The sequence below is a fragment of the Acomys minous genome, assembly GCF_964271855.1.
Source record: "Acomys minous genome assembly, chromosome: 1".
NCBI classification, from domain to species: domain Eukaryota; kingdom Metazoa; phylum Chordata; class Mammalia; order Rodentia; family Muridae; genus Acomys; species Acomys minous.
In genome coordinates, this window is record NC_140483.1 from 114,712,935 (window position 1) to 114,738,112 (window position 25,178).

General features: G+C 38.6%; 1 protein-coding gene across 2 annotated transcripts in view; it reads right to left on the reverse strand.

Moving 5' to 3' along the window:
* Positions 1–25,178, reverse strand: part of LOC311598597 (short-chain dehydrogenase/reductase family 16C member 6) — a 39,876-nt gene that overhangs the window by 12,780 nt on the left and 1,918 nt on the right. For both annotated transcript variants that reach the window (XM_084783805.1, XM_084783804.1), the window contains exons 3-5: positions 7,819–7,950; positions 667–766; positions 138–282 (exon numbers count right to left, since the gene is read on the reverse strand). In XM_084783805.1, coding sequence (XP_084639931.1) covers positions 138–282; positions 667–766; positions 7,819–7,950 — 377 coding nt within the window. The remainder of the gene's footprint in view (positions 1–137; positions 283–666; positions 767–7,818; positions 7,951–25,178) is intronic.

Consider the following 25,178-nt stretch of genomic DNA (forward strand, 5'->3'; position numbering starts at 1 on the left):
TTAATATTTTACGTAGGAAGCAAATTATTTTTTTCAATTGAATGATGATATTTTAATTAATTCTCAATGCCAGCTTCTGTTATGTCTTAGTATTATCATTACTAAACGAATAAAGATTGCTGAAAGAGCTTACTTACTTGGTTGTACAGCCTTCAAACATTCCGGTCTTGATGAAATAGGGACACACAATGGTGCTTTTAATGTTAGTTTTCTTTATCATAGTTAATTCAAGGAAGAGAGACTCGGCAAAGCCAAAGGCAGCAAATTTCGTTGAAGAGTAATCTGAAATAAAGCGAGGGACCACTAGTGATATAGCTTGGAAGATTCTCATAATTAGTTAAAAAAAAATAAACCCTTTTCTTTTTTCTGGTTTGTCCTTGAGGTTTAGAGTATCTCTACCCAGTGTGGCCAAACTGAAATATTTTCAATTTCTCTTAATGCAGGAATGGAAATGAACTACACACATTGTTTTGTGTGTTTTTAAAAGGAGAGTACTTTTCCCAGTCTGCCGTTGTGGGATGGGATACGGGAGGTGATACTCCTGGCATTATGAGTAGGACTGAGGATTTACAGATTTCCCCTTTGGGGCGGGAAGAGCCTCTCAGCATTCTGGAAGGGCCCTATTTCTGGAGGATAGAAGCCAGTGTGGTGAATGGAGATACTCACCTGACAGTCCATTGATACCGACTAGTCCTGCTACGCTTGAAATGCAGACCAGGTGACCATGGTTCGCTCTGATCATGGCAGGAAGGAAGGCCTTACAAGTCTAGGAGGTAGAAACACATCGTGCCATTAATTGATTAATTAATTACTTTCATTACTCTGTAGTCCTTTGATGAATTTATCAATCAACTTAGGGATTTCTATTTAGTTTCTTGTGCTAAATTCTAAGGCAGATAGCACAAAAATAGGAAGCATACCACCACTCAGAGTGCATATATATGCTCAGATATGAGAAAGTGTATGTTTTCTCTGTCCTTTGAAATAAAAATGACCAACTTAACCAAAGCTTTTTACACTCCTTGGTTTTCTATAAATGGTAGCAATTTTTAAATTACTCTGGGTTCTTTATATAATTTTGACAATTTGCATTAAAACCAATCACACTTACATTCCAGACTTTATTATCAAGACAACTTTCGCCTCACTTTCAGGAGTTAGCAGAAATGGGAGAAATTGCTAGGAGATGAATTTCATGTGCGCTCTGGATCTCCCGGTAAGAAAGGTGCCTTGAAATTCGCTACCATGATTAACATATTTGGTATGTTTTGGTAAATCATTTACCTGTAAGCAATGTCCTAAGTCCGAAGCCACAAATACCCTTTTCCTTCTCTTACTTTTGGTCCTCCCATATTCTTTCAGGGAAGGTTCACATTCTTTACTGAACCCCAGTAATAGGCTTTCCCCCCTAAATGTTGTTTGGCATGACTTGCAGCATATCAGAATGTTTTCTTTAAAATGATATTTAAATTAATTGATTAATTTATTTGTGTGTGTGTGTGTGTGTGTGTGTGTGTGCGTGCGCATGTGTGTATCCATGTACACCCCTTTTGCTTTCTATTGTTGTGATAAACACAGTGACTAAAACCAACTTGGAAGTGATTTTTCCTCTACAGGCTATGGACCATCACAGAAAGGAGTACGGGCAGGAATTCAAGGCAAGAACCTGGAGGTAGAAATGATGCCGAGGCCATGAATGCTTGTTGCTTACTGGCTTGCTTCCATAGCTCGCTCAGCCTGCTTTATTATAGAACTGAGGACCACCTGTCTAGGTGTGGCCTGGTCATTCACAGAGGGTTTGGCCCTTCCACATCAATCATTAATCAAGAAAATGATCCACAGACTTGTCCACAGGCCAGCCTAATGGAGGCACTGCCTCAGTTGAAGCTTCCCCTTCCCAGATACGTCTATGTTGGGTCAAGTTGATAAAAACTAATCAGTACAGTGTGAGTGTGTATATGTAGGTATACATATGTGTATGTATGTATACCCCATGTATGCCCACAGAGGACAGAAGTGGGTGTGTAATCCTATGGAATAGGCCACCTGATGTGAGTGCTGGGAACTGAACCCAGATCTTCTTCAGGACAAGCAAGCCCTCTTAAGTACTGAGTTATCTCTCCAGCCCACTACAACATTTTCTAATAGGCTCACCTGAGAACCAATACCAGGTAAGAGTTCAGGGATCTTATTTCTGCACTCCTTTCCTCATCTAAGTCTAAGTTTCTCGTGTTACCATGTTGTCAAGTTGGCCATTATGCTGACTCAGTCATTCAGGTGCTCAGTAAAACCTTGACACCATCTGTCCTATCGTTCACCACTCTTTCTAGGAGGCATATGATTTTAACAGTGGGATATTTCACATTAGAGTTTTTGAGAGTCTGTGCAAATGTGTTCACCTAACAAAGAGAGGCCACTCAACCAAGACCAGCACCTTAGCTTCATTTTGTTTCATTATTCTTGTTCTGCTTTGCTGCTAAGCTAATGCCTCGGTTCTGCCTGGTTGATGACAATTGTGTTCTTTTGTCAGTTCATGTTCATGAACAGTGTCTATTAAAGGATCTATTCCCATGGTTATAGCATTTTTCCTCTTTCAATGATAAGTTTTTGTCATGACTGTGTCCTGGTTGGTAATGGCAGGAGCTGGTTATTGTCTTTTAGCTCAAAATATTGAATGCTCTAGTTGACTCCTACAGGCATGTTATATGTGAGAATCCACTAGACTTTGTGTCATGCAAGGTCAAGAAGCCTAGGTAGAGATTGCACTGTGATACTCATTTTGTATTTAAGAGAATATGAACTTTTCAAGTGATGGAAGTGAATGAAAGAGTTGAAGGTGTGGGTCAGTGCTACTTTGATGTAGAACCATACACACCGAGGCATATGATACTTCCAGGTGTCATAGAGAGAAGGTTGATGTCCGTAGCGGTATGCCAAATGGCCAAACACTGGTAGAACAAAGTGTCTGTGGGGATCTGCAAGTCACTCATAAAGGTCTAAGCAGTCTCAGATTTGTTTTGTGCTAGAGTTAGATTTGCTGCTGGTTTTCTGTAATTTCAATTGAACATAAAAATCCCTGGGTATTTACCAGAGCCCTTATCTAGAGGGAGTGCATTTCAAGACCCCTGTTAATGCTGAAGCCTTAGAAAACATTAAAACATATATGTGGGATATAGTTTCCTATGCTTATCTACATGCCTATGATAAAATTTAATTTATAAATTAAGCAAATAGACAAACAGTGACTAATAATAAGCTAGAACAATTATAACAATATATTGTGACAAAGTTATATTACTGTGACCTCTCTTTGTTCAAATATCTTAGTGTATTATGAATATTAGCAACTTCAACATGATTTTTTCCCTCACTAAAGGAAATACTTTGCCTTATCTTTGGCATATAAAAATTGACAACATCACTGACCTTGTACTTTCAGGCCATTATTAAGTAAAAAACTAATCTTTGAGCACTAGATGAGTGGCACCACAACAGTTGGCTTTGAGAAAGTGACCAAGTGATTGATGGGTGGGGGGCATGTACTGCAGGTGCAGTGATGAAGAAATGACTCATTGGTTTGGAATGGTATTCACTTTGCCACTTAGAATGGCATGTGATTTTAAACTTAAGAATTCTATGTCTGCAATTTTCCATGTAATATATTCAAACTGTGGTTGGGAAAGGTCAACGGACACTAAAAACCAATACCGTAAATAAGAAGGGACCACCATGGGAGAGCCTGTTTGGAACTGTGTCCCTAATGTATTGGTGGAGACTTCTTAAAGGTCATTGTGAAGATGAATTGATCATAGAAATAAATAATTTATACTCTTTAAATGAGTATTATTAAAGAGAAGAAAGGAGTACAGAGAAGTGTTAATTTAGTAATCATTTGTCAAGAATTTTAAAAAAATATTGTGAAGTATTTTTGTGTGTGTGTGTGCTTGTGCATGTGTGTGGGGTATATGTGTATGTTTGCATGCATGGGAGTGTATGTGAATAAGCATGTGTGTGTGTTTGTGTGTGTGAGCATGCTGTGCATATGTAGAGGTAGAGGTTGATGCTAGGTGTCTCTTGAGTTTGCTCTCTGACTTACACATTGAGGTAGAATCTCTTTCTTTAACTCAGAAATCACCAATTTGACTTATCTAGCTAGGTAGCTTGCTAGAGGGATCTCCTGACTCTACCCCTCAGGAGGAACTACAGACTGGCTGCCAAGCTTGCTTGGCATTTATGTGGCCTCTGGAGGTCAGAACTCTCATTTTTTATACTTGGAAAGCAAACACTTTTACCCACTAAGCCATCTCCTTGGCCCATGAAGTATTTTTAATAACAGAGAAATTACTAAACGATTACATTGGATAGAGGCTATTATCTATATTAAGATAAATATTTAAAGAAACCAGAATTGTTCTATAAACAATTATATATCTTTTCCTCAATTTTCATATGATAGGTTGTGATGTAAAGAATCATCAAATTCACTTTATTTTATTTTATCAGATTTATCTAAGGCTTTTTCCCCCCTGGGAGAAGCCTATTGAGTAATCTTGCTAAGTGTTTCCACACTAGTTTATATGTTTGAAAACTTATTTCTGTTTTCATGGAATATGTATTCATTCAAATCAAAAGTGATATTTTTTTACTACCAAAAGCAAAGTTGGTGGTGTCGAATTTCTGATAGCATTGTAGATTCTTTGGACTTACATATGTGGATTATTTTGTATACATTTTTAGCTTTACCTCTTTGACAACATTTTGGCATTACCAGGGATTTTACTGATGTCATAGTGTCAACTTTAATGACTTGAAGTTATGGGAGTTTCATTAGTTGGTAACTATATGTGAATCTTACTCATAATATTTTAAAAGAAGTAAAAATTTCTAGCGTAACAGGGTCCCAAGCCTTAGCACAACTGACTCCATCATGGAATTACCATTCATGCCATAATATGCAATGTGTAGATACTACTACCTGCCAAAATGAAAACAAAGAACTAATCCATTAAAGTCCATAGTTCTGGGAAAGACTTGAAGTGTACAAACCTTGCTTTTTGGCTTCTGTAATTATGCTTCTGGCTAACTGTTACTTGAATTATGTCAACCCAGATCATAGTTTTTGTACTTAAAACCTTACTCTGAGAAGGACTCATTGCTACAGTGGGATCATGAACTCCCAGGATAGTTGCTAGCAGGCTAATAAAGACTTTCTATTGGCATAAGTATATTGTTAAAAAGTATTCTCTGGTGGATTTCCCAGAGCAATAGTGATCAAGTAATAAACCATCAAGCACAGTTTTGACTTTTTTAAATGAATGATGAATTAACATTATGAGTTCAGAATGGTAAGAGTAATTATTGTTAAAGTTACATTGAAAGATAAACAGTGGTATTTTATAGTTATCCTACATAGAATTTAACCCAGCCTAGTGGCTATGGAGAAGGAGACTCTGAACAGGTTTCTTGGAGAAATGTTAGTTCCCAGACTCCAATCAATAGCAAAATTCAAGTTGTGCAGGTCCCTTATATAGTATGATGTGGTGTTTATGTACACTCTATAAACAGTCTTTTGCAAATTTTATATCATGTCTGTTAAGTATAACACATAATTTAATATAAGTGCTATCCATATATTACTTTTTTATACTGTATTGTTTAGGGAATAATAGCAAGAAGGTGTTTATACATGTTCACTCTAGATGTTATCAATATCTTTTCCCAAACATTTTTAGTTAGTGCTTGATTGAATCTATAGATATGAAGACTGGACTGTGAAGGGCTAGAATATGGAATCAGGAGGAATATTTATTATAATCAATGTTTTATTTTCTGGTGAGTATGAGAAAACACTTCACCTTTGTTCTTGATTTATTTCTTTTTTTAAATTTTTTTCTTTATTAATTTATTCTTGTTACATCTCAATGGTTATCCCATCACTTGTATCCTCCCATACTTCCCTCCCTCCTCTTTTCCCCTTATTCCCCTCCCCTATGACTGTTCCTGAGGGGGATTACCTCCCACTGTATATGCTCATATGGTATCAAGTCTCTTCTTGGTAACCTGCTGTCCTTCCTCTGAGGATGTGGGGAGAATTGATTTATTTCTTTAAAACTCTATTGCATATAGTCATTTTAAATTTTGGATGAGTTTGTAATGTAAGTTAAATATTGCATTCTTTGTTTATTTATACTCCTCTATTTAGGATGCTCTACTTTCAAGATCCTTTGTGAATTCTTTTTGTGGTACTACCAGAATCCAGCAAAAATTATTTGTGGGCAAAAAGGGAAGGCAGTTTTAGTCTCTCAATTTTTAAAAATGAATTGTGATTCTCTTTGTAGTTTTTGGATGGAAGTAAATCCATCCCTGGTTTTATTGGTTGCTCCGAATTACTGAACTGATTTGTTGATACACACTGCAATGGCTTATGTGTGTTTATTGATTCCTTTCATTATTAATTATGTGAACCATTAAGGCCAGAACTGTACTTGCACACGATATGAAAATATAAGATCAATGGCTACAGGAGGTGAGAAGGATATGAGGACAAGGAAGAAGAATCTTGTCAGAGAGCACAGCTCATGCCAAGCCCCTCTGAGAAAGGTTTGGCATACTAGGGTTTACAAGTTATGCTGTGTAAGTGTACTTCATTGTTGTTATGTTCAGGATCCTCTGCATGAGGATGGTTTTATTCATACATTGAATGAGATTGTTTGATTAATACAGTGTAAATATCACTTTGTTTTCATATGAAGTTAAGTTAGAAGTCACCAATGGTAAAGATGGAAAGGCACTACGACCTGTCAGGAAGGGGCAGAGGTGGCTTTAATAGCTGGTACCAAAGGTGGAGGGACATGCACTTGAGCATGAGTTGTATGGCAAGCTGGACAGTGTTTAAAAAAGGAGGGAATCAAATGGGGTTTCTTTGTTTGTAGTGTGATTGATTAGGAGTGTGTAGGTACTAGTTTCATCTACAAGCATGACATTTACTATCATCCAAGACATAAAGCTTTGGATGAGGTGATACAAGGAAGGAAAGCAACAGCTTGCAGAAATGTTTATGCATGCAAGCACTGTGTTAATTGTTCTATTGTTATTAATTGGAATAAATCTATGGGCTCCAGTGTGATTTCCTACCACTTCTTGTGACTAAGGAAGATTATAAAGATTGCAAAACTTTTGAGTGGCAGTAAGTAGGAATTAGGAAACATAAACACAAATCCTTTCTGAGGTCTCTCAGAGACAAAAAGGATTAAGCCTCTGCTATTCCATATTATCAATGGCCTTGGTGAAAGTTCCTAGAACATCCTGTACCCTGAATGCACCAGTAGTTACTGGTGATTATTTTTTATCACAAGTGTAAGTCCTCCACATGGAAAGAACTTTGGTAATCCCAGCTTCCTCCAGGCTCTTACCCATTCTGTACAGTGGTAATGTCCAAGGCATTAGCCTCTAGGCATTTGTGGCTAGTTAAATGTACATTATTTTTTATAAATTATATATTATTATTATTAAGGAGCATAATACTAAGAGTTTAGCTCTTTATTCCCATCAGTCATATTTTAAAGGGTTACCATATTAGGAAGCAAGTAGAGAACATTTTTATTGTCAGTTAGAGATGTCCCTGAGAATTTGGGGTAAAGCAAGATCAGGAAAGCTAATCTAGGCCAAGTAGAGTAGAGCCTGGTGAGGGTAAGACTCCCTGAAGACGTCAACAGAAAACAGACAAATGGAATAATTATTGACAAATGATAAAACAGTTGCTTCTAGAAATGCATAGAATTCTTATCACCACTAATTAAAAACAAAAGAGAGACTTACCCAGAAGTGAGAGATGGCGTTGACAAGAAATGATTTTTCTACCATGTGATCTGGAATATCAAGGAAGGACTTCCCTGTTACAATACCTGCATTATTAATGAGAATGGTGACATCACCCACTTCTTCTCTAACCTAGACAGAAGTAAGAGAAATGTGACATCAATTGAAGTATTGAATTTTTGACATTTACTTTCCAAAGTCACATTTCTTCATTGTTTTACTCAAGTACAGTTGTGGAACACATAGTTGTCAATGACAGGTAAAGGTAGCCCCAGGTTAAATTGCATAGTGACACTGTAGCTATAGATGCTTGTGAATGGAGAGTCTACGATAGTCTCACTACCATGAAATTACTTAGCTATGTGCCTTCAGAACACACCTCCAATGTTTAAACATACTTGACTATTATTTCTTTTAAACTACTTATTTTGCTCTTGCTTTTCAAAAAGAAATCCATCATTTTAAAAGTAATCTTATGATCAGTTATACTTTTTGAAAGTATTTTGGAAATTTTGCTTAAGAAATGTGATTTCCTCTGTGCAAGCAAGGGCACAGCAGCATCTTACATGGTCTTGAGAGTCTCTTGGATTCCTCTGATTAACAATTTGAAAGGAGATTTTCATGTCTGGTACTGGTTTTCTTTTAAAAGGTACTCTATAGTTCATACTGGGAGGGTTTTTAGCCCAAGTGACTTCACTTTATGTAAACTGTATATGTTTGAGCAGGATCCCAGATGGCGGTGATGATCATACATTGTGTCTCATCAGCAGGACAGCAGTGACTGCACAGTGATGAAGGACCAAACTAAGAGCTACAAAATACCAGTGCTGGTATTTGCAGGGTGGAACACAGGTAGATTTGGTCTAAGGTCACCCAACTAATCAACAGAAAAGTCCTTGGGTCCCTAAAGGTGTGTGTGAAGTACCTGTGCTTTGTGTATCAGACTGAACTGTGGGTCATACAACACCAGTATCTGAGTCTTCTAGGCCAGAGGAGACCCCACAGTCCAAAACACAAGTAGATCTGACCTTAGCTCACCTGGCAAATCCACAGCAAGTTCCCAGGTCCATGCAGCCATGGGCTCAGTCTCCAAAGTCTAGTCACATGCCTGCTGGTGTGCAGCACCTATGCTCTGTGTCTCAGAATGAACTGTGGGCCACAAAACACCAGTGTCTGAGTCTCCCTGCCAAGAGGTGATACCACGGTGTGAAATACAGGTAGATCTGACCTCAGGTCATGAGACTGATCCACAGAAGGATTCCCTGATCTCCACATGTGAGGGGTCTCAACCCATAGCCACTCACCTATGAGCTGTTCTCAAGAGCCAGTGAAGGACACCAGAGACTACCACACAATGCCAGCCAACCAGCCAGATGATTAAAGACCAGCATAAAAACACAAACAACAAAAGCCAAAATAATATGGCATCTCCAGAACCCAGTTATCCCAAATATAATCATCCCTGGACACTCTAACACAACTGAGACACAAGAAAATGACCTCAAATCTTTCCTTATGAAGATGACAATTGAGGAAATGAATAAAACCCATAAAGAAATACAAGAAGACACAGTGAAACATGTGGAAGGAATGTGACATTATCTTAGGCTGGGCCCAAGGTGAAAGTAGTCTTGGATGCCTTGACCCCACTGAGATTCCACTGAGATAAAGATCTTAGGTAGACTCAGAGAGAGAGAGAGAGAGAGAGGAAGTTTCAGTCCAAGACAAAAGACAGGTTCCTGTGACTCTGCCAAGGGGTATTGTATTGCAAAAAGGACCATCACTTAGGAGAAAAGAGACCTTGGAGGAAATGGAGTGAGAGAGATCAGAGGTTCCTGACCATGGCATGGGGAGCAGGAGGAGAAGTGGCTGGAGTTCCAGTCAGGAGTGCGTGGACTTCTTCTGTCTAGTAGAATTATGGCAAGAGATTCACCCAGCAGAACTGATACCCAGAACTTCCAGTTTTGTTCTTTTTAATCTTTTTCCCTCCTGCTTAGGCTAGTTGGGTTGTAAGAAAGATACCTTTGTTTAATAAATCTAGAATAAAGTTTAATTGTTAAGGTACCAGAACCAACACAAACAGATTGAGGCCCTTAGGCCATAAAAGAGGCCAATAGAGAGGAAATGAATAAATCACTGTTTGAAATTCATGAATAATGCAAACATTCAGTAAAGGAAATGAATAAAATGGTTCAAGATTGGAAGATGAAAATGAAAACAATAATGAAAGCAAGAACTTAGAGTAAAAAGCAGGAAGTACAGATGAAAGCATTGTCAACAGAATACAAGAAATGAAGGAAAGAATATCAGATGCAGAAGATACAATGGAAGAATTTGATACACCCCTCAAAGAAAGTGTTAAATCAAAAAATTTCTGACATAAAATATCCAAGAAATCAAGGACACCATGAAAAGAGAAAACCTAAGGAATAATAGGAATTGAGGAAATGGAAAATGCCTGGCTCCAAGGCTCAGAAAATATTTTCAGCAAACTCATAGAAGAAAATTTAAAGAAAGGGATGCCTATAAATATTCAAGGAACCTACAGACTATCAAATAGAGTAGACCAGAAAAAAAAATCCTTCTGCAACATAACAATCAAAACTCCTAATGTACAGAACAAAGAAAAAATATTAAAAGTGATAATGGAAAAAGGCCAAGTAACATACAATGACAAATATATAAGAATCACACCAGACTTTTCAACAGAGACCATAAAATACAGAAGAGCCTGGGCAGAGGTCATGTGAACTCTGAGAGATCACAGATGCCAGTCCAGACTACTATGCCCAACAAAATGTTCAATAAACAAAGATGGAGAAAACAAGATATTCTATGACAAAGCCAAATTTAAACAGGATCTGTCCACATACGCAAACCTACAGAAGTTACTAGAAGGAAAACTCCAACCCAAGGAGGCTAACTATACTGAGGAAAATATGGGAAAGAAATAACTTCATTTTAGAAAAAAATTAGACAAGAACACAAACACATTATCACAATCAACATCAAAATCAAAGAACCTAACAGTCACTGATCATTAATCTCTCTCAACATCAATGGTCTCAAGTCTCCAATAAAAAGGCACAGATTAACAGAATGGATGCATATACAAGACCCAACATTCTTCTGTGTACAAGAAACAAACCTCAAACTTAATGATAAACATTATCTGAGAGTAAATGGTTGGAAGAAGGTTGTCCAAGCAAACTGACACAAGAAACAAGCTGGAATAGCCATTCTAATATCTAATAAAATAGACTTTCAACCGAAATTAATCAAAAGAGATGAGGGAGGACACTTCATACTCACCAAAGGAAAATTCAACCAAGATGACATTGCAATTCTGAACATTAATGCTCCCAATACAAGCGTACTCACATTTGTAAAAGAAACATTAATAAAGCTTAAACCACACATCACTTTCTTCACATTAATAGTAGGAGACTTTAACACCCCCTTTCACCAAGTGATAGGTCAATGAAACAAAAACTAAACCAAGAAATAATGACACTAACAGATGACATGAATCAAACGGACCTAACAAACATCTAGATAACTTTTCACCCAAACACAAAATATTATATTTTTCTCAACAACTCATGTACCTTTCTCCAAAATTGACCATATAGTAGGCTACAAAGCCAGCCTCAACAGACACAAGAAGATTGAAATAATACCTATCAGACTACTATGGACCAAAGCTGGACCTCAACAACAACAGAAATAACAAAAAGGCTACACACACATGGAAACTGAACAACTCTCTACTCAATGACAACTAGGCCAGGGAAGAAATAAAGAAAGAAAGTAGGGACTTCCTAAAATTCACTGAAGATGAAGGTAAAACACCCAAACTTATCAGACACAATGAAAGCAGTGCCAAGAGAAAGATCATAGCACTAAGTGCCTTCATAAAGAGATTAGAATATCTCAGATGAGCAACCTAATGGTACATCTGGAATCACTAGGAAAAAAAGAAGCAGACACACCCAAGAGGAGTAGACTACTGGAAAGAATCAAACTCAGGGCTGAAGTCAGTAAATTAGAAACAAAGAGAACAATTCAAAGAATCAATGAAACTGTGAGGTGGTTCTATGAGAATATCAACAAATAGACAAACCCTTAGCAAACAAACTAAAAGGCAGAGAGACACTAACCAAATTAAAATCAGAAATGAAAAGAGAGATATAATGACAGACACTGAGGAAATCCAAAGAATCATTAAGTCTTACTTCATAAGCCTATATGCCACAAAATTTGAAAATCTAAATGAAATGAACAATTTTCTTGATATATTCCACTTACCAAAGTTGAATCAAGATCAGGTAAACAAATTAAAAAGTTCTATATGTCCTGCAGAAATAGAAGCAGTCACCAAAGGTCTCCCAATCAAAAATAATGCTCTGGGCCAGATGGTTTCTACCAGATCATCAAAGAAAAGCTAATACGAATACTCTTGAAAATGGAAGGAACATTATCAAACTCATTCTGTGAGGTCACAGTCACCTAGATACATAAACTACACAAAGACACAACGAAGAAAATTTCAGACCAATTTCTCTTATGAACATTGTTGCAAAAATACTGAATTAAACACTCATAAAATGAATCCAAGAACACATCAAAGATATTATTCACCCTGACCTAGTAGATTTCTTCCCAGGCATGCAGGGATGGTTCAATATAAAAAAATCTATCAATGTAGTCTACCATATAAACAAGCTGAAAGAAAAGATCCCATATGATTATCTCCTTAGATGCTGAAAAAGTATTTGACAAAAATCAACACCCATTCATGTTTAAAGTCCTGGAGATATCAGGAATACAAGGCATACACCTAAACATAACAGATTATTTACAGCAAGCTGATAGACAAGATCAAAGTAAATAGAGAGAAACTCAAAGAACTTCCACTAAAATCACAGAGTAGGCAAGGCTACCTACTCTCTCCATAGCTCTCAAATATAGTACTTGAAGTTCTAGCTAGAGCAATAACAAAACAAAGAAATCAAGGGGATCCATGTGGGAAAGGAAGAAGTCAAAGTATCACTATTTGCAGATGATGTGATAGTATATGTATATGACCCTCAAAATTCTGCCAAAGGGATATTATATTTGATAAACACCTTCAAGAAAGGGGCTAGATACAAGGTTAATGTTTTAAAAAGTAGCTTTCCTATATAGAAATGACAAATGGGAAGGGAAACTACATCCATCACAATAGGCACAAATAATATAAAGTACCTTGGCATAACTCTAACCAAGCAAGTGAAAGACTTGTATGAAAAAAGTTCAAGTCTCTGATGAAAGAAATTGAAGAAGATATCAGAAGATGGAAAGATCTCTCCTGGATTGGAAGAATCAACATAGTAAAAATGGCCATCTTATCAAAAGCAATTTACAGATTCAATGCAATCCCTATCAAAATACCGACACAATTCTTACAGACCTTGAAAGATCAATTCTCAACTTCATATGGACAAACAAAAATCCCATAATAGCTAAAACAATCCTGTACAATAAAAGATTCTTTGGAGGATTCTTCATCCTGGTTCTCAAGCTGTACTATAGAGCACCCAATATTAAAATGGCATGGTACTGGCATAAAAATAAGCTGGCTGATCAATGGTATTGATTAAGACTCAGAAATAAACCCACACACCTATGGACACTTGATTTTTGAAAAGAAACCAAACTGTACAATGGAGAAAAGATAGCATTTTCAACAAATGCTGGTCTAACTGGATGTCCACATGCAGAGAAATGCAAATAGAAAGATACTTACCACCCAGTACAAAACTCAAGTTCAGGTATATTAAAGACCTCAATATAAAACCAGATACACTAAATCTGTTAGAAGTAAAAGTGAGGAAGAGCTTTGAACTTATTGGCACAGGAGACAACTTCCTGCACAGAACACCAACAGCTTAGGCTCTAAGATGAACAGTCAACAAATGGGACCTCATGAAACTGAAATCTTCTGTAAGGCAAAAGACACTGTCAATAGAACAAAATGACAGCCTATAGACTGGAAAGATCTTTACCAACCCCACATCCTACAAAGGGCCAATATCCAAAATACATAAAGAACTCAAGAAATTAAATTCCACTGAACCAAATAATCCAGTTTTTAAAATGGGGTACAGAGCCTAACAGAGAATTCTCAATGGAGGAATTTCTAATGGCCGAGAAGCACTTAAAGAAATGCTCAATATCCCTAGTCATCAGGGAAATGCAAATCAAAATTACTCTGAGATTCCACCTTACACCTATCAGAATAGCTAAGATCAAAAACTCTAGTGGAAGCACATGCTGGAGAGGATGTGGAGAAAGTGAAGCACTCCTCTATTGCTGGTAGGAGTGCAAATTAGTACAACCACTTTGGAAATCAGTCTGGTGCTTTCTCAGAAAATTAGAAATAGTGTTACCCAAGATCCATCTATACCTCTCTTGAGCATATACTCGAAAGATGTTCTACCATACAACAAGGACATTTGCTCAACTATGTTCATAGCAGCTTTATTTATAATAGCCAGAATCTTGAAACAACCTAGATTTCACTCAACTGAAGAATGGATAAAGAAACTGTGGTAGATTTACACAATGGAATACTACTCAGCTATTAAAAACAAGGAAATCTTGAAATTTGCTGGCAAATGAATGGAACTAGAAATGATCATCCTGAGTGAGGTAACCCAGACACAGAAAGACACGTATGGTGTATACCCACTTATAAGTGGGTATTAGCTCAACATAGATGTCCTCTGGGAGACTTCACCCAGTGGGGTTTGGAACATATGCTGGGACTAGCAGTTGGACTCTAGGCTGAGTGCTGAGAGTTCTATGGAAGGATGGCGGAGATGGAAGGACCTGGAGGGTTCTGGATTAACTACATGGAAACCATCAAGGCCACCAGAGCTGGACCAAGGAGGGCCTGCACAAACTGATTCAACAACTAAGGACAGTGCATGAGGTAAAACTAGACCCCCTGTTCAGATATTGCTGATGGACAGCTCATTCTCCAGGGTTGGAGGAAGGGAGTGGGGACTGCCTCTGACATGAACTCTGGTGACTGTGACTTGATCACTTCCCCTTGGCTGTGAGGCCCTGCAAGCACACAGAGGAAGAAGATGCAAGGTATCCTGATGAGGTCTGACCGGCTGTGGTCCTGACAGTGGGGAAGGAGGCTTCTGCTCTCAGAGGTCTAGGGGATGGGAACAGGATGGAAGAGGGAGGGAATTTGGGAAGCAGAAGACATGAGAGAGGGGGAAATAATTGGGATGTAATGTGAATAAATTATAATAAATAAAAATGAAAAAACTGTATATGTTTATATACACTTTAATGTATCATTTGTAATATTAGATAAATAAAAATAATGATTCTTTAAGGCCTTTAAACACATCCTTAGTGTTATTTTTTCCTTCCTTCCTTCACCTTCTTCTGTATTGGTCTTCCATCCCTGCACCCAATTTAAGTCATCCCCCATTTTTACCATTTTCTTCTTTGTATCACTTGTATCTTCTTGGTGAAGTCAAAATGCACTCTGGACACTAGACCTGGAGAATAAGAGCCAGATCTGCCCTGGAAGCTCCCTTCCATGAAGACCAACTTACATAGTACCGGAAGCTGCCAAGGGAGGCAGCAACCAGTAGTAAATACTCCACAAACTGTGGTATCTTAGAGCCACAACAATGATCAGCAGTGCAAAATGTCCTGTAACCAAAATGTCAGTAACCAAAAACTCTTTAATTGGACATAGGGCCCACTGAACAGGAAGAAAACATTCCATGTACTGAAAACCTAGCCAGTTACCAGGGGCTTCTGAGGAGAAGCCACAACCTACACTTTAGTAAGCTGGTGTAATACCTAACGGCATTCTAAACATTTATCCTTATACTTAGAGATAAGAATAGTTCTCATCCTTCATGAAAGAAACTCCCCTTTGCAACAGATGGAGACCAATAAAAAAAACACCATAACTAGTCAAAATACAGAGAAATACTGGTTGTGGGGTGCTCAGCCCCAGCTGATATTTTGCAATACACCTAAGGCTCAGGGAACATTAAGGAAGAGGGAAAGATCGTAAGATCCAAAGGAGCAGAAAGTCTGATGTGAGATGTGTCTCTTAGAAATGACAGGAAGCCACACCCACCATCTATCTCAGCAATATGGCAGCCGACATAAGACCTGAGCAAGGGCAACACCAACAGACATGTTACTAACACGGAAGGAGGGTAGCTCATGAAGCCCTGACTCTAAACAAAAACCTATAGACAACTAAGGAATCTGGCCCCTAACTGGTTATATTACACACACACACACACACACACACACACACACACACACACACACACACAGTTTACAAAAAACACTGAAAAAGAAAGGAAGTAAGTAAATGAGGACACATAGGAGGGTCTTGAGTTAGGAAAGGGAAGGGAAAATAATATGATTATATTTTAACTTCTAGGAAGAAAATAAAAGTAAGAAAATCCCACAAACATATGAAATTACAAAAATGTACAGTTGGGTGAATTTTAGTACATTCACATACTCATGTAATATGTCCTTCAAAAAAAAAAGAAAGAAAGAAAGAAAGAAAGAAAGAAAAGAAAACACATTTTTAAGACTCCAAAAGTTTTGTATATCTCCCTTCTTGCTTGCTATATTTTAGATCTGGAAAGTTCTCCTGAGGGTTAGTATTCTGTTGTGGAAGGTTTGGTTTATATGTAAACATGTTTTTGTTTTAATCCCAGGTGTGGGGTATGGAGGCTGCTCCAGTTTGTCCACAGCTGATAGCTGCCACCTGAGATAGCATGTGATGTTTGTCAGCTGTGAACTAACTCATGCAGGGGTGTGGTCTTTGCCAGTGGGGATAAAAGCCAGAACCAAAGAGTTGCCACGGGCTCCAAGAAAGAAGGTTGCTGGTGCTTCCCCCTGCTGCTCCTGGTTGCTGTTGATACAGTTTGATAAGAAGTTAAAGATATCCTGGAACAAGGATTGGACTTGCCTGAAGGAACTCCACAACCCTAAACAGCAGGAAGTAGCTAAGAAACACTGTGCCCCTTCTCTCCACTAGCTTTGTTTCTCCACTATCTGGTATGGGGTGTTAGAAGGAATTGGCATGGAATAGAGAGAAAGAGCTTTAAGGAACCCAAAATAAAATTAGTTGTTTAAAAGTATGCCAGTAGTGTTCAGTTTGGTGCTCTTGGGACATGGTAGAAGCTTTGAGGTGTGGGATCTTTGGGAAGTTTACCCCTCCTCTTTCCTCCTCTCTCCTTCGTTCCCTCCCTCCATCCCTTCCTTTTTTTCCCTTCCTTCCTTTTTTGATAATGGAGATTTAACCCTGGGCCTTGTGCCTTCTAGGCAAGCAATCTACTACTGAATTGGTTCACTAGCCCTCCTTTTTACTTTGAGGCCCAGGAAGATGTTTAGATAGGTGTTGCTCTTGATCTGTAGCCCAGACTGGACTTGTGCTTGTGATCCTCTCATTTTTTAGCATCTTGTGTTGTTAGGGATACAGCTAGTGACCCACAGCCCCAGCACAGCCTGCTTCCTTACTTGCACATCTGTTGTTCTGGTTTTCCTTACCTACTGGTCTTTAGTGACCGTGAGTCTGAAAACACTCTCTGAGCCTATCCCTTCTTGTAGCCATTAGGTTTACTGTCAGCATGTGGATGCCTGATGGCTAATCTGTAGGCATCATTTTCCTGATTCCTGTTTGGCTAGGCCAAGTCAGTGCTTAGAATAAAGGTATCCTAAACAATGATGTATTTGATCCAGTGCCCAGAGACTTCTGTGATCCTGTGCACTCTGTCCAAAGATTACTTCTAATCTAAGTATTACCTTAGATTAGGTTTTTATAAGCGCCACAGCTATTTTCATCTCTTCCCTCCCACATAACCCACTCCACCGGCTTGCAGAACTCACTAAATGCCATGAGTTCTGTTTGGAGCAAAGCATACTCCAGGAAACACCAAGCAAACTGTTTCTCTCTCCCACCATGATGTCTCAGATTGTACATCTGTAGATCATAATAATAAAGCTGATGCTGGGGCAGAGCAGGAAACAGGTTAAGTAATGACTTGAAAATGTCACACACACATATGTACACACAAACACAGACACACAGACACACAGAATGTATTCCGAATCAAACTTTTGGCAGATATGGCTAATCTTTCCTTCAGACAAAAAGCATTGCCTATACCTACTTTTCTAATTCCTAGTCCATGCTATATGCAACCAGTTGATTGAGATACTTGGGATATGTATCAAACTGTGGTGTACACACACACACACATACACACACATACACACACACTAAGTGGGGTGACTTAGTAGAGGGAGAGTTGAGTTGCTGTTGTGATTAGACATCCTCCTGCTTTGGAGGAAGGTAGGTCTAAGGAAAACATCCATGAAAGACTAACTTGTAAAGGACATCTTACTGATTTGTGATAATAAGTGTAAACAAGAGCTCAATCCTAGACCAGTGAGGGATGTCTGGTCAAAAATGGGGAGACAGAGGGTAAAGTTTTTCATAGAAAAATCTCTAAACAATTTGGGAGAATGGATGGTTACTGACACCACTCCAAGAGAAAGTCCTGCATCTGAGAGTCAGTGCAGCAGGATGGGGTCCAGATCATGGGGTTTAATTTTTACTATGCTTAGAGAAGGCATTTAAGAAAGATATTGTTCATACCAAAAATGAAGGGACTTACCAATCACTGGTCATTAATATCTCTCAACGTCAATGGTCTCAACTCTCCACTAAAAAGACACAGACTAATGGAGTGGATGCATAAACACGACCCAACATTCTTCTGCATTCAAGAAACACATCTCAACCACAAGGACAGACATTGCCTCAGAGTAAAAGGTTGGGGAAAAATATTCCAAGCAAATGGCCACAAGAAACAAGCTGAGGTAGCCATTCTAATATCTAATACAATAGACTTTCAACCAAAATTAATCAAAAGAGATGAGGATGGACACTTCGTACTCGTCAAAGGTAAAGTCAACCAAGAAGACATCACGATTTTGAACATCTATGCTCCGAATACAAGGGCTCCTACACTTGTAAAAGAGTTATTAACAAAGCTTGCCCCACTCATCAATACCCACACATTAATAGTGGGAGACTTCAACACCCCACTTTCACTCAAGGATAGGTCTTTGATTCAAAAACTAAGCCAGGAAATAACCTCATTAACCAATGTCATGAATCAAATGGATCTAACAGATATCTATAGAACTTTCCACACAAATGCAAAGGAGTATACCTTTTTCTCAGCATCCCATGTTCTCTAAAATTGATCACATAGTTGGTCATGAAGCAAACCTCAACAAATACAAGAAGATTGAAATAATACCTTGTATCTTGTATCACCATGGTCTAAGGCTGGACTTCAACAACAACAGAAATAACAAAAAGCATACTAACGCGTGGAAACTAAACAACTTTCTACTTAATGACACATGGGTCATGGAAGAAATAAGGGAAGAAATTAAAGACTTCCTGAAACTCAACGAAAATGATGGAACAACATACCCAAATTTGTGGGACACATTGAAAGCAGTGCTAAGAGGAAAATTCATAGCACTAAGTGCCTTTAAAAAGAAAATGGAATTATCCCACATAAACAACTTAACAACACATCTGGAAGCTCTAGAAAAAAAAGGAGCAGAAACACCCAAGAGGAGTAGACGCCTAGAAATAATCAAACTCAGGGCTGAAATCAATAAATTAGAAACAAAGAGAACATTCCAAAGGATCAACAAAACCAAGAGCTGGTTCTTGGAGAAAATTAACAAGATAGACAAACCATTAGCCAATCTAACTAAAAGGCAGAGAAACACTATCCAAATAAACAAAATCAGAAACGAAAAGGGACACATAACAACAGACACCGAAGAAATACAAAGAATCATAAGAACCTACTTTAAAGGCATTTATGCCACAAAATTTGAAAATCTAAGGGAAATGGACAATTTTCTCAACCGATTCCATTTGCCAAAATTGAAACAAGACCAGATAAACAAATTAAATAGCCCTATTTCACCTATAGAAATAGAAGCAACCATTGATAGTCTCCCAACCAAAAAAAGCCCAGGGCCAGATAGTTTCAGAGCAGAATTCTACCAGTCCTTCAAAGAGGAGCTAGTACCAATACTATTCAAGCTATTCCGAAAGATAGAAATGGATGGAATATTACCAAATTCATTCTATGAGGCCACAGTCACATTGATACATAAACCTCACAAAGACCCAACAAAAAAAAGAGAATTTCAGACCAATTTCTCTTATGAACATTGATGCAAAAATACTCAACAAAATACTCGCAAAGCGAATACAACAGCATATCAAAGACATCATTCACCATGACCAGGTAAGCTTCATTCCAGGCATGCAGGCATGGTTTAACATACAGAAATCTGTCAGTGTAATTTACTATATAAACAAACTAAAAGAGAAAAATCACATGATCATCTCTTTAGATGCAGAAAAAGCATTTGACAAAATCCAACACCCATTTATGTTTAAAGTTCTGGAGAGATTGGGAATACAAGGCACTTTTCTAAACATAATAAAGGCTATATACAGCAAACCAATAGCCAACATTAAATTAAATGGAGAGATACTCAAAGAAATCCCTCTAAAATCGGGGACCAGACAAGGCTGCCCACTTTCCTCATATCTCTTCAATATAGTTCTTGAAGTTCTAGCCAGAGCAATAAGACATCAAAAGGAGATCAAGGGGATCCAAATGGGAAAGGAAGAAGTCAAATTATCCCTATTTGCAGATGATATGATAGTGTATATAAGTGACCTCCAAAATTCCACCAGAGAACTCCTACAGCTGATAAACACCTTCAGCAAATTGGCAGGATACAAAATAAACTCAAAAAAGTCAGTAGCTTTCCTATATACAAATGACAAACAGGCAGAGGAAGAAATTAGGAAAATTACTCCCTTCACAATAGCCACAAGCAATATAAAACATCTAGGAATAACCCTAACTAAGCAAGTGAAGGACTTATTTGAAAAAAAAAAACTTTAAATCTCTGAAGAAAGAGATTGAAAATGACATCAGAAGATGGCGGGATCTATCTTGTTCGTGGATCGGGAGAATCAACATAGTAAAAATGGCCATGTTACCAAAAGCAATTTACAAATTCAATGCAATCCCTATCAGAATACCTACAAAATATTTTGAAGATATTGAAAGAACAATTCTCAACTTCATATGGAGAAACAAAAAGCCCAGAATAGCAAAAACAATCCTATACAATAAAAGATCCTCTGGAGGAATCTCCATACCTGATCTCAAGTTGTACTATAGAGCAACAGTAATTAAAACAGCATGGTCCTGGCACAGCAATAGGCTGGTGGATCAATGAAATCGAACTGAAGACCCAGAGATGAATCCACACACATTTGGTCACTTGATTTTTGACAAAGAAGCCAAATCCATTCAATGGAAAAAACGACAGCATCTTCAAGAAATGGTGCTGGTCTAACTGGATGTCTACATGTAGAAAAATGAAATTAGACTCCTATTTGTCACCATGCACAAAACTCAAGTCCAAGTGGATTAAAGACCTCAACCTAAAACCAGAGACATTAACCCAGTGAGAGGAAAAAGTGGGGAAGAGTCTGGAACACATAGGCACAGGAGACAACTTCCTGAACAGAACACCAACAGCCCAGGCCTTAACGTCAACAATTAATAAATGAGACCTCATGAGGCTGAGAAGTTTCTGTAAGGCAGGTGACACTGTCAAGAGAACAAAGCGACAGCCTACAGACTGGGAAAAGATCTTCACCAACCCTTCATCTGACAAAGGTCTAATATCCAAAATATATAAAGAACTCAAGAAATTAAACACCACCAAACCAAATAACCCAATAGAGAAATGGGACTCAGAACTAAACAGAGAATTCTCAACAGAGGAATATCAAATGGCTGAGAAACACTTAAAGAAATGCTTGACCTCCTTAGTCATCAGAGAAATGCAAATCAAAACGACACTGAGATTCCATCTTATACCCATCAGAATGGCTAAGATCAATAACTCAACTGACACCACATGCTGGTGAGGATGAGGAGAAAGAGGAACACTCCTTCATTGCTGGTGGGAATGCAAACTAGTACAACCACTTTGGAAATCTAGCTCGCGCTTTCTCAGAAAAATGGGAATAGGGCTTCCTCAAGACCCAGCTATTCCACTCCTTGGAATATACCCAGAAGATGCAATACCACACAACAGGGACATATGCTCAACCATGTTCATAGCTGCCTTATTCATAGTAGCCAGAACATGGAAACAGCCTAAGTGTCCCTCAGTAGAAGAGTGGATAAAGAAACTGTTGTACATCTACACTATGGAATACTACTCAGCTATTAAAAACAAGGAATTTCTGAAATTTGTGGACAAATGGATTGAACTAGAAATTATCATAATGAGTGAGTTCACACAGAAGCAAAAAGAGCTAAATGGTATATACTCACTTATATTGAGACACTAGTCCAAGGGGTATGTCCCCATGAAAAACTGTACCTACCAGGAAAGTGGGTCAGAGGGGAGGACACCCTATTGAGACTTTAGGTGTGAGAAGCCTCGGAGAATGTGGAAATAGAAGGATCCAGGGGGTCCTGGAAAACTACAGGCGGGTTTTCTGGGATCCTCTGCAAACTATGGCAACAGCCAAGGAAAATATAGGCAGTAAACTTTGAACCCCTACCCAGACTAGCCAACGGACAGGACGTTCTCCACCATTAAGTGGAGAAGGAGATCTGACTTTCACACAAACTCTGGTGCCCCATATTTGACCATGTCCCTTGGATGGAGAGGCCTGGTGGCACTCAGAGGAAGGATAATAGGTCACCAAGGAGAGACTTGATACCCTATGAACATATACAGGGGGGGGAGGTCCCCCTCAGTCACAGACATAGGGGAGGGGAGTAGGGGGGGAGCAGGAGGAAGGGAGGAATGGGAGGATACAAGGGATGGGCTACCAACTGAGATGTAATATGAATAAATTCATAAAAAAAGAAAAAAGAAAGACATTGTTCTTATTCATGATGAGGAAATAGGCTATGGGAAATTAAGAACCTGCCAAAAATCTTACTGCTCCTGAGAGGAACATTGCTTCACACGAAATGCGGAGGCACAAAAAGTAATACTTGCTTTTATGTAAATTGATTCTTCTTAATTATCAAGATTATATCTTTGGCTTGTTTTGAACTCACAATCTTCCTGCCTCAACCTTACCAGAGCTAGGATTTAATTATATGTCACTGTGTTTCACTGTATATGTTGACTTTGCATGTTGACATTAAACATTCTTTCTTCCTCCGCTTGTGGAAAGCTAATTACTGTGCCCTTTGGAATGATGCAAATGCTAACCAAATCTTCACTCATTTCAAGGGTGAGGATGATGCCTGCCATTTGTTAAAGTCTTACAGATAAAGTATTTGTGTTTCCCAGCACTTAAAAACTAACTACAATTTAATGGCCGAGCAGTATTCCATTGTGTAGATGTACCACAGTTTCTTTATCCATTCTTCGGTTGAGGGAAATCTAGGTTGTTTCCAGATTCTGACTATTATGAATAAAGCTGCTATGAACATAGTTGAGCAAAATGTCCTTGTTGTATGGTGGAACATCTTTCAGGGTATATGGCCAGGAGTGGTATAATTTGATCTTACAGCAGCTCTATCCCCAATTTTCTGAAAAAGCGTCAGATTGATTTCCAAAGTGGTTGTAGAAGTTTGCATTCCCACCAGCCATGGAGAAATCTTCCCCTTTCCAGGAAATCTTAAACTTTTCAGGCAATTGAATGGAACAATAAATGGTCATCCTAAGTGAGGTAACCTAGACTCAGAAAGACATGCATGGGGATATTAGCCCGACCTAGAGGTCCTCTGAAAGACTCTATCCAGTGGGGGATCAGAAAGGATGCTGGGACTTGCTGCTGGACTCTGGGTGGAGTGCTGAGAATGGTATGGAAGAATGGGGGGATAGAAGGACCTAGAGGGCTCAGGAACCCCACAAGGAGACCATCACCACTGGCAGATCTGGACCCAGGGACCCTGTATAAACTGTTACAAAAACAAAGGACAATACATGCAGAGAACTTAGACCCCCCCCCCCCAGTCAGAGGTCTAGGGGTGGGGAATAAGGTGGAAAAGGGAGGGGTGGGAAAGGGAAGATACAAGTGAGGGGATAACAATCAGCATGTAATATCAATAAGTTATAGTAAATAAATAAATTAATTTAAAAAACTAACTACAGTTAAGCCAAAGCTAAGATGGACTGGTAAACTTGGAAAAATGCTACTTACAAGTTAGTGGCAAAGAAGAAACATTTCAGAAATATTATAATAAGAAATATTTCTAAATTTTTAGGATGGTTTCTGGACACCAACAAAATTTTTACCCAGAACAGAACGCTTTGTAGGGAGACAGGGATGGTGATGTAGGAGGTGATGATGCTTTCCTGCACAGGAGAAGGTTGGGGTGGTGTTTGCATTGTTCACAGCTCACTGATGACGCTTCTGTGCTTTGGTACCAGGGCCACTTTGGTTCCAGGGCCACTTTAAGTCCATTAGTTTTCTGATACATGACCTAGACAAGTTCCGTCGACTCTCCCTGCCTCTGTTTCATCATGGACCATGTAGCAAAATGATAGTTCCTTGTTTCATTGAGAAGTTTACATATAACCAGAGACAGCAGCAAAGACCTTTACAGGCACCTGAACTTGCATGGGCCTGGTTCCAAGACAGGAGACGTTACTAAACAGATTACATTAAGTCCACCCAGAATGCATTCTGCTAGGAGTTCTTCCTGGCATGTTTCTTCTCCTCTTGCAAAATGAGACTAGCTTTGGTTTCCCTGTTCGGTACCAAAATTAAACCTGGGAGCTAGAATGCCCACATTGTTATCAGCTGTCAGTGAGTTACAAAAAATCCAAATCCCATGGGTCCCTAAACAAAGGAAGAGGAAGAAGAAATAAAAGAAGTACGAAGAGAGAAGCTCAGAAAGCATCACACTGCGGTAACTCAATGGGTAATTTTGAGTAAATCGCAAATTGAAGCCAGCAAATAGAAATTGGATTGCAAAGAAATGTCTTGGCGACTCTGTGGTCAAACTGTATATACCTTTCGACTCCCAGCTACCTGGCTATGACCCTGTATTTTGCAAGTTTCTACCTTGTGTTCTTGGGTAAGCTGCGTGTTCAGAGCTCCATGGCTTTTTTTTCTCTGTTTAATAGGAGTGTGGTAGCAAAGTGCACTTCAGAAGGTCAAGGTGTGTTGGTTAACTTAATTACCAGGTACACATTTTTTTAAAAAA